This window comes from Schistocerca nitens, chromosome 9 (genome assembly GCF_023898315.1).
Source record: "Schistocerca nitens isolate TAMUIC-IGC-003100 chromosome 9, iqSchNite1.1, whole genome shotgun sequence".
Lineage (NCBI taxonomy): Eukaryota > Metazoa > Arthropoda > Insecta > Orthoptera > Acrididae > Schistocerca > Schistocerca nitens.
The window spans coordinates 254,007,622-254,019,234 of record NC_064622.1 but is presented as its reverse complement, the minus strand read 5'-3'; the positions used below and the strand labels follow the sequence as shown (position 1 = coordinate 254,019,234).

Here is an 11,613-nt window from a genome sequence, read left to right as displayed (position 1 = left end):
TGTCTGGTCTTTTGTAGAAACATCGGTTAGTTGCTAAAATCATAAGAAGAGAGGAGCGTCCATACCAATCAATTCAGCTACCCACAAACGGAATCAGGTTTGGAATTAATGCACGAGTGTATAAATTTACAGTCCTAGAAGGCTGATCTTCACATCGCATTGCAGTTAAATCAACACACTTGTTACTGGCGCTTCTAAAACTGTTCCAGGATCATGATTTGCTGCATGATAAACGTAGTATGTTAAAAGTGGTGACCAAAAGTTACATTGTGAACAAAAACTGAATGTTACAGTCAAGAAGACATTATACTGGTTTTTAGACAACAATTAGCCTACGATTCTACGCATACAACTAATAACGGTATTCGAAAGAAAGTATAGTTACATTGCCTACGACATTATGCGAAACTTCTTGGCCATAAGCCAGTAACTTCCGAATTTGGTGGATATATTGTATTAACGGTGGCCTTACAGTACGTATTAACTCACGGGTCACATTCACAATCACAACGTATGGAGTTCGCCAGGCAGACACTGAGGCGCTGAGTCTCCGGCGTGTCATACCCCCCGCGCAATGGAGTCGCGGCTCTTGCGTACTCCGTGGATGGGTGGGAGAGGGGAGGCGGTATCCGTGAGGACAAAGCAGTTAGCACGGGGAGGGAAGCCGAAACACCGATATATAAAGCCCCGAGAGCCCAGAGGAAGGCAGTTCCTGTGGAATTCTCTGACTTGTGAACGTCAATAGCCACCGCCGCGGAAATGGTCCGATTCTTGGTAAGTACCGAACGCAGCAACAGAACTGTTCTTCTCTGCCAGCACACAGACTCCAAAAGTATTCCTTTCCTACATCTTCATCTATATTTACGACCTCTACAAGCCGTCGTGAGGTGCCTGGAGCAGGGTATCTTTTACCACTGCTAGCAATTTCCTTGTCTCTCGCAAACGGAGCGACAGACAGCTTCCGTTCCTTCTTGTCTTCGCTGTCCTTACGTGAGATGTACGTTGTGGACAGTAGAATCGTTCTCCAGGCAGCTGTACACAGCGTTCTTAAAATTCTATCGATAGTGTTCCGTGAGAAGAGCGTCGTCGTCTTCCCTCCACGGATTCCCATTTGCGTTCACGAAGCACCTACGTAATACTTGCTATTTGATCATAACATAACGGTAAAGATCTAGCAGAACGCCACTGAATTCCTTCAATGTCTTCCTTTAATCCGACCTGGTGGAATCCCAAACAATCGGACAGTACTCAAGAATGGGTCGCACTAATGTCCTATAAGCGGTTTCCTTTGCAGATAAACGACGCCCCTTTAAGATTCTCCAAAAAGGTCGATCATTTCTGATACCTACGACCGTTCTTACGTGGTCTTCCATTTCATATCGCTTTGCAACATTACGTCTACATGCTTAATCGTCGTGATTGTGTGAAGCAGCACACTACTAACGCTGTAGTCTAACGTTATGGGATTTTCCTGCTCATCTGCCCTAACTATCGTTTTCAAATATTTAGTGCAACTGCCATTCATCACACCAACTACAAGTTTATACGATATTGCAGCACCTTTGTTAGAATTATGATGCAAAGTTCCTTTGGACACTCGTCCATGCATGGATGTCCAAAGGAACTTGGCATCGTAATTCAGAATAACACAGGCACTGCAATACCGAAACAGGGCAAGCGAGTTTCGAATAAAATGTCTCACCTGATCGGGAGTAACAATGGATGTAGAAGTGCTGGCAGCAGACGCATGGTTGACGACATATGGAAATCTGGATCTGGCCCTGAGCCGTACATGGATAGCCAAATGGTAAGGCGACCACTCGCGATAAGTCGGAAATCCGGGGTCGAGCCGCGGCCAGGCACAAATTTTCAGCGTCGTCATTCAGTCCTACAGTTGATAGATGTCCATTTTCACAATTGCGAATAGATTTAACGTAATTAGAATACCTGTCTAAGTCATCTTGTTTCTTCCTCGAATCAGTAAACGACGACTCATTCCCACACACCACAGTATCATCAGGAAACAGCCGTAGATTGCTACCCTGCTAGTCCTTCAGATCATTTACATATGTTGAGAATAACAGGGTCCCTACTATATTCCCTTAGATCAACCCTGACGTTACTCTTGTCTCTGGTCAACACTCGCTGTCGAGTGCAACGTTCTATTACGTGAGAAGTCTTAGAGTTACATACTGGGAACCTATTCCCTACGCTCGTACCTTCGTTAAGTCTGTAGTGGAGGATCTTCGCTGTGGTTCGTCTTTCTTACACCACTGAAGAACCATATACAGGAACTTTCTTCGTATTCACTTCTGAAACGTTAAAGTTCTTCAGTGACCTCGGAGTGATCAACAATGGACAGGAGTTCCAGTAAAATTTCCTTCACGAGAAGGTTTACATATTATCTTAAATTTCATTGTACCTACAATTTTCAAGATAATTTTTAACCATTCTCAGATAAACCACTCATTCATCCACTATACATTCAAGGTCCGAACATGGAAAAAAAGCTGACTGACATACAAGATAATTCTCACCCTTTCAAAGGTTTCACTAACGGATTTATCAATTCTTCGAAATTTATTTAAGTTCATTTATTACTTGTTTATTTTCCCCGTCAACATCAAGTCAAAAGCTCTCTCTCTATCTATCTATATATCTGTCTAGCTCTCTCTGTCTATCTCTCTCTCTCTCCCCTCCCTTCATCTAAATCTAAGAAGATATCCTATACAAATTCAGCTACTAGAAAACTGAAATAAAATGGAAATTATTAGGTAACACAAACGGTAAAAGTATTAACAATGAAAAAATACGTCTATCGATATTAATCTTCGGAAATGGAACAGTTAAAACACAGTAATCATAATAAGAGTATACATGAAACTTCAGCTATATTTGACAGGAAAGAACATATTTAAATTGTGACTACGGCAGCAACGAACTGAAGGAGACAGAATTTTAAGCGATCTATGGGAAAATTTCGTCATGATAGGAAGCACTAAAAAGTTAGTATCGCTTTGTGTGGAAGAAAATGGCAGAGGCTAGCGTGGATGAGGGGGATGGGGGGAAAATGTACTCATATGATACAGGACTGACCACGTTGGCCAGCCTGAGTGGCCGAAAGGTTCTACGTGCTACAGTCCGGAACCGCACGACTGCTACGGTCGCAGGTTCGAATCCTGCCTCGGGCATGGATGTGTGTGACGTCCTTAGGTTAGTTAGGTTTAAGTAGTTCTAAGTTCTAGGGGACTGATGACCTCAGAAGTTAAGTTCCATAGTGCTCAGACCCAATTGTTTTGACCACGTTGACCGTTGAGGTTATAGTAACTAAGCTGTAAGTATTTCTGCTTTTATTAGGGGTAAGATGAGGAGCACAAGTTGATGTCTTTCCCCATATCGTAAGACATTTGTCAAATACTGGCTACGAGAGTTCTGTGTTGGTTGGTGGCTTCTTTACGGAAACTTACTTGTTCAGCATGTTTTAAAATTAGTTTGCTATTCTTCGAAACTGCTTCTCAGCTCGTGAAATGTAATTCCCTTCTCAAATACGTTAAATTGGAGTGCAGGCTAGATGCCCCATGAGTTTTCAGTATTCCTGCTTTACAGAAAATCTAAACACGCAGGGTCATTCGACATGTAGTTTCAATTATATTTAGTTGGCTTTTAATATTCAACCGATATAGTGTAGAAATATATCAGTTGATTGTTCCACTACAAAGAGATGTTCCAGTCGGGGCCAATAACGTACATAACATCGTCATTAACAGAAATGACCATGAACAATGCCTCACCATCTCCCTCGAAGAAATATGACGCAAAGCTTTTGATTTTAATTCTACTTAATTTAATTTAGCGTCAGTCAGAATGTTAGTAAAAGTCTGACAGTTGGTATACGTAAGCTGCTTGCCCTTCAGCCACATTCTGATAACGAAAATTCCAATAATTCCGAGCACTGGCTATCCTCGTGGTGTCGAAAGAAATGAGACGAAAATTGTCTGGTCGTGACAGAGTTAGGAAAATTGACACTGAGACGACCGCTGGATAACTGAGGTGGTACAAATGTATTTGTGTAGCAACTAACTACTAGAGCATAAGTCTGTTTTAAGGGCTTCCTGTTATAAGAGCAAAAAAAAAAAAAGTGTCCGAAGACAGCACTGTAAAAGAAGAAATTGTTGCCAACGGAAAGAAAATTAGTAAAACGTAGAGTGTACTATTGCATTTGTGACATTTGTGAGTTTGATGGATATACGCCACCTTTATGTAGAATGGTGATGCGGCTGCTTGAAAATTTGAAACGCAATAGCGCCCGAAAGGCCGATGAAGATCTTCGGGATAAATACTGACTGCAAATTTTCGGAATACTGAATTTCAACGGCTGAACGTAGATCGTCAAGTTGATTCATTAATTTAAGAGAATTAAGACGGAATGTAACAGTTATATGGGAAAAAGGCATCTGATGCAATGAGAGCATGGCCAAAAACTTGGAGACTTCCATCTGTAGAATGCCAAATGATAATAAATTATGATGACACCTAATGTGTAATAATTCACTGGCCTGCCGTCGTTACATCTCACTAAAAGATAGCTAATGACGCAGAAGGAAGTCAAGTTCCTTCCAGTCAGGACTTTCGAAGTGAAGGTCGCTTAAGCCACGGATGTAGCTCTTCACGCTCCTGTTCTAACTGCGATTACCGGTGCTAAAAATCGAAGCTCCACTGCAGCACTGTGCATCACCAGCTCAAAGCGAGTAACGCTTGAGAGTGTGACGATGTAGCTCTTGTCCGTCAGACAACTTAGCAAAATATATAAAAATGAACAGTCGAGATCGCAATAATATTTCTTTATTAACAGGTTTAGTTGTATCTACAAGCCACCTTCAGAACGTTTTTGGCCCCCTATGGCTGGTGCTGGAGGCTGCTCGAGTATTTCGTGATACCACCTGTTAATAAAGAAATATTATTGGCATCTTGATTTTTCGTTTTCTAAATATAGAATCAGGTCGCTGCTCTCCATAGACTATGTTGACACAATTTATGAACTTAGCAACAGCTGATGGACGAATAGGATTATCCTCAACTTTTCTAAGCCTTTGAATTCTGAATTATGTTGTTCAGTAAACTATCTGTCACTTAATGTTGGGGTAGGCAGAAGTCTGGCCACTATTATTTCCTTTAAGGATCACACCGGAATGACGATGCAGCTTCATATAGTAAACTGCTTTTCTTCCTTGTTTACTTCGTTCACGGACTGTGGTGTCATAATGAATTTTCATCTAGATCGGAATTTATATCACCGTCCGCCCATCCTGACTGATTCCCTCACGTAGACATCGCCGCCCATACCATTGTTAAGTATTTCGGCGTTTGATCCGTCAGACCGGACCAATGTTGAATGGTCTGATGCTTCAGTGCCAATCTGTCTGATGTGCTGTTTTTCCTCTCTAGCTAATACACAGTTTCAGTCGCCTCGACTGCGACCTGACTGTGGTCTAATTATGTGCTCTTCCCTGTTCTTATGGAAGGCATAGTTATCACAGGCTTCGATTCCTGTATTCGGCTATTCTGTTCATATATGTAACCTTACAGCTTAAAATATAATGGGTACATACATAATGGAGATACCAAATTAACAGAGCAATTAGAACAATCCTGACAGGCTGAAGCCTTAGTAGCTAAACTGATGCCAATTATTGTATGATTGCAACAAGACTCAATACTGTAAGGTTACATAATCGCTAAAGAATACTGGAAGCAATCGCATCCTCTGAATATCTAGGAGTATGCTTACGGAGCGATTTAAAGTCGAACAGTCATGCAAAACTATTCGCAGACAAGGTAGATGCCACACGAAGGTTCATTGGAAGAATCCTCAGGAACGCTAGCCCACCGTCAAAAGAAGTTGCTTACAAGACCCTTGTTCTACTACTACTTGAACACTGCTCTTCAATGTGAGACGTATACCAGGACTGAAACAAATAGTAGATTGTGTGCGATAAGGGGATGAATTAGCCGAGCTGCGTAATTAGCACGGGGGTAGCCTCTTGATATAGAACTTCATTTAGTGGGAAGTAGAGGGAACTAATTGTTAGCCTACAAAGCACGTGCACTAATGCATCGACTGATTATCAATTGAGTTGAGGGGGCAGACGAAGGGTGTTACGCATTGATTATGATGATAAATATTCCTCCTTTTGTTCTTCCTCTACACCTCAACGAAGATTGTTGTTTTTGTGAAAGCTGTAGCTATCAATGTGAAGGACGTCTGTTAGATTAAAACGTGTATGTTCACATACGTTTTTCCCGAGACAGAAGTCGTAGTTCTTCTACATGTGTCCCATACCCATAGACGCCCCACTGTAGGCTAAGATACGAAGTTTTTTTTATTTCCTTCCTCTCGTTGCTATTCCGAAGTGAGAGGTCGTTACTGTGGGGGGGGGGGGAGGTTTGGAGAGCGGGGGGGGGGGGGGTGTAAGGATGGAGGACGTTTGTGTTACTTGATGCAACTGGTGGATCCCACAGGCATGAAACGCCGTCCACGCCATCGTCAGTTCAAATGGTTCAAATAGCTCTGAGCACTATCGGACTTAACATCTGAGGTCATCAGTCCCCTAGAGCTTAGAACTACTTAAACCTAACAAACCTAAGGACATCACACACATCCATGCCCGAGACAGGATTCGAACCTGCGACCGTAGCAGTCGCGCGGTTCCGGACTGAGCGCCTAGAACCGCTCGGCCACACCGGCCATCGTCAGTATATGGTCCGCTGACCTATCAGACCGGACCATTGTTGTAGGATCTGACGTTTTTGCCCCAGACCATTTTGGCTTGTTGTTTTTAGTGTCCACTATGGATTTTGGGTATGTTGGTAAAGCTCTTTTAAGAGAACCATTATTGATCTTTGTTTCTGCCAACCGAGCGTTTCGCTGCCACCATCGCCTCTGATGTACACGTACTTGGTGGTTAAACCAGTAGAGAAGGTATACAGTTACATTTGCAGGTGCTGGTTGGCGTGCTCCGATCAGCTATCAATGGCTGGGTGTCAACACTAGTCTTTGAAACAATCTGATCAGTAGCTAGTTCAGAGTTTCAAATGCGTTGCATCTCACGGATTTTCTCCTCACTGCTCAGGCAAATTACAGACCAAAAAAAAGAAAGCAGTCACTCGCAGACCTCACAATTTATTGCAGATCTGGATTCCGACCATAACGCAGTCACCGTCGGTCCATTACCAGAAGAGACGTACAGGAATAACTATGGTAATGTACAGATTAATAGTGTTGCAGTCGAAACCTGCATCTGCAATAAGTTACAGATTCTTTATGTCTGCATATGGAACGTGTGTGCCATCGGTATCCTATGGATTCTAATTTAGGAACGCAAATTTTTTACATGAAAGTCAAAGGTAGAGATGACGTCTTCTCGAGATCACTATTGACTCTCTTAATTCGTTACTTCGATAACTCTCTTGCTTTTCCATTCCTGTTCTAATTTTTGGCATTGATGTTAATTTTATCCTGCTTACAACTACTACGGCAGATAGTCATTTATGGCACAGACCTCTCTATAAGTGATTTGGCGTTTAAGGATTGCTTACTTTGATGCACATCATTGCTTCGAGCAAGAATTGTTTTTATCTATGCCGCAAGGTGACAGTTTTTCAAACGTACCTCACACGTGTCTAATAACAACAGCGAGACATCTCTACAGGGTTCGCTTCCAAATTTGAGGCCATAGTTGTGTGTTGCCAGCTCACACCTCATCTTTGTAAGTATAAAGGCAGCACAGGCAGACATAGAACCAAGTAGTTCCCGAAGCACAAAACTTCGTGCAACAAATGGTAAACATAAACCATTGTTGTGGTAATGAATTATGATATGTATCTACATGCTAGAAATGTCTATGCTACGTAGTTCAAAATGGTTCAAATGGCTCTGAGCACTATGGGACTTAACTACTGAGGTCATCAGTCCCCTAGAACTTAGAACTACTTAAACCTAACTAAACTAAGGACATCACACACATCCATGCCCGAGGCAGGATTCGAACCTGCGACCGTAGCGGTCACGCGGTTCCAAACTGAAGCGCTTAGAACCGCACGGATGCTACGTAGTCTATTAAGCTACAGTTCTAGCTCTTTATTTCTGTCGCCTTGAGGGAAATGCTCATTAAGCTGTTAATAACAGCCGGAAGTTTGAAACTGCTAGCGTGTAACAAAGCAGCTCTGGACCACAAATAGAAATCAGGACTGTCATATCGTGTATAATGACGCATCAAATGTGACCTGCAGTGACGAACCATTTAGCAACCGACCACGTAATCGCACTATTGTCTGCGGGACACATTCAAGGGGACATTTTGAAAGGTAGGCAAGCAGATCCACTGCGCTCAAAGATATCTACAAGATAGATAACACGACCTTACCTTGTAAAATTTCCTCATATCGAATACCCCTACTGTATCTCATTTAGTTAACTCCTAAGTTCGCAACAGCGAAAGCGCAACGGAGCAACAGAAATTACAGCTAGAGGTAACTCCGTATGTGCTGATATAATGTGTGAAATAAGTACTGTATGGTAACCTACAAAATTTGTAACATTCATGCCGAGTACTCTTACTGCCAACTCCCTAATTGCAAAAGCCTAGGGAAGTAAGGAAAATTACGAACAGAGTTTAGGACTCTATCTATATACATTAAGACATGTGGATATATACACTATTACCGACTATGTAATTACGTTCTGCAGGGCTTAAGTTTCGTATTCTGTGAAGCTTGGGTGTAAAAAGTGGCAATTAAAATAAATTTAGTTTTCAGCAGGCAGCAGATACCGTACATTGCCTCAGAAAGAGAATTTCCTACATTGCTTCAGTTTAAAGTATCCTGACTGTTTCACGACAGTGCTACCAAATATAAACAGATTGCTCAAAAACGCTAGAAACAACAGTTTTTAAATTATTTTATACTGCCATATAGTTCTTGATATATAACCTTCCTATCTGGCAAATGGAATACAAAAACATTTAACATGGATAAGCATCGGTCTGAGAGTGATGGTTTCCTGTCTTCGTGTATGCTGGCCTACCCTTATCGTCAGAAATGCATGTCTTGTGGTAGCGTCTTCTCTTTAATCCATTGCTGTGGCTTACTGTGTTTACGCTGTCACCGTTCAAAAACGTATGAAGGACGCTTACAACGTATTGTTTAATTTTATTACCGTCACTTGGCAGCAGAAGGAAGATGACAGTCAAAACGACGTTCAGTTCAACATTCCTATCGATGTGCCTGTAAGGCAGTTGGTGGTTTTATCATACTTGACACCGTTGTACACCCAGAAGGTTTTTATAGAATTGGACTCCGGTCACGAGAGCCTAAGAACTTATGTCGTAAGTGTTCTTCATAAATCTGTAAATCCAGATAACGACAGCAGTGAGTAGAAGTAAATACGACAGGAGAAGATGACCAGACTAGGCCACAACACTACAAGTTTACAATCGATGTGTAGCCATGTCAAATGCTTTTGTTCATTGTGAATTAATTTGCCTTGATCGCAGTATAAATAAGAAGTTAAAATACATTGCATCATTAATGGTTATATCTCACAATGCGAGGACGCCAACTGCATTGGAAACTATGTTCTAAATAAATACGGTTAATGAACAACTGTACGAGTTATCAGACAGCTTATTTACATTTAAGCCAATAAAAATTTATGGACCGTAATCTGCTTACCTAACCATGTCTATTCTAGAAAACAGTTTTGTGTTGTCATTTTATGGGTGGTGATAAAGATGATGTACCTTGAAAGAAGTAGCAACAGGAAATGATTTAAGGAAGTTGACAAAAAATGACTTTTCCCCATGTACTCTTATTAAATGTATTTATTGTTCTTGATAGTGATTTCGGTCTGTTGTGCCACTCTCTTGCGATAGCTGTAACAACGTAAATTTCTTAAAGACAAGTTCAGCTTTGTGAATACATTCTCTTCAGCATATATGTTATAAAAATGTGTGTGTGTGTGTGTGTGTGTGTGTGTGTGTGTGTGTGTGTGTGTGTGTGTGTCTGTCAAAATTCCACATCTTCAATTAAACCAGTTGACCGATTTCAGTGAAACTATCAAACGTGCTACACACATCCCTTGCTGTCAGGCAATCGTCGTGTGAGTAACCTTTCATGGTTCACTATGTATTATGTCACAAACAATGAGATGCGGGAAAGGCTACCGCATCTTGCATGACGATTTAACGTATTATTTACTTGCAACTGACTATATTCTCAGCGTACTTCGCTAACAGTATCCACATATGCTGCTGAACATACCTACACAAATACATTATCATGCGACTCGCTGTTCAAGAAATATGGCATCATAAACGCTGAGATTCGTGAAAAATTATCGCATCATGCATAAAGTTTTAATACGTTTATTCATTACTACCAAGACACTCCTACAGTCGGGTGAAATTTCGGAAATGCCTGGAAGTGGAAGCGCCTTTGACAGCTTTAAGGTGCGATGCGCAGTCTTCTGTAGGCGAAAACAATAGCCGTCTACGGAACTATGAACGGGCGTTGCCATAGAGACGTTTACAAAGTCGCGTTGTAGATACGCGAAGCAGCTTGCGCCCAGCGTACGAAAGCTGTCCAGGACCATATTTCTTAACTTGCATCCTATGCTTACACATCTGGGTATTTCCAAGAATGTTTGCCTATCGAAACTGCAGGCTCCAATCGTTAGATATCGAATTTGCGATTCTAAATCGATCACGCGACTGTGGTGGCGGACGTTATGAGAGTGTTTATAGTGATCACTACAGCAACGACAAAAGAAGAGTTGTATTTACTAAGGAAACTGCTTATCTCACTCGTCGTCGACGTTGTCGTCATGGGAAAGTCCGTTTGATGTGTATGCTACGGGAAGCATTCCGTTTTTGCCGTAACCTGTGTAGACTCTGCCAATGTCATGCAAAAATACACTCCTGGAAATTGAAATAAGAACACCGTGAATTCATTGTCCCAGGAAGGGGAAACTTTATTGACACATTCCTGGGGTCAGATACATCACATGATCACACTGACAGAACCACAGGCACATAGACACAGGCAACAGAGCATGCACAATGTCGGCACTAGTACAGTGTATATCCACCTTTCGCAGCAATGCAGGCTGCTATTCTCCCATGGAGACGATCGTAGAGATGCTGGATGTAGTCCTGTGGAACGGCTTGCCATGCCATTTCCACCTGGCGCCTCAGTTGCACCAGCGTTCGTGCTGGACGTGCAGACCGCGTGAGACGACGCTTCATCCAGTCCCAAACATGCTCAATGGGGGACAGATCCGGAGATCTAGCTGGCCAGGGTAGTTGACTTACACCTTCTAGAGCACGTTGGGTGGCACGGGATACATGCGGACGTGCATTGTCCTGTTGGAACAGCAAGTTCCCTTGCCGGTCTAGGAATGGTAGAACGATGGGTTCGATGACGGTTTGGATGTACCGTGCACTATTCAGTGTCCCCTCGACGATCACCAGTGGTGTACGGCCAGTGTAGGAGATCGCTCCCCACACCATGATGCCGGGTGTTGGCCCTGTGTGCCTCGGTCGTATGCAGTCCTGATTG

The 11,613-nt window shown here is 42.3% G+C and overlaps 1 protein-coding gene across 1 annotated transcript in view; it reads left to right on the top strand.

Moving 5' to 3' along the window:
* The first annotated feature begins 706 nt into the window (after nt 1-706).
* The window catches only part of LOC126203302 (pupal cuticle protein 20-like), a 30,407-nt gene continuing 19,500 nt past the window's right edge, over nt 707-11,613 (top strand). The window contains exon 1 of the mRNA XM_049937564.1: nt 707-774. Within this exon, the coding sequence (XP_049793521.1) occupies nt 760-774 (15 nt within the window). The 5' untranslated portion in view covers nt 707-759. The remainder of the gene's footprint in view (nt 775-11,613) is intronic.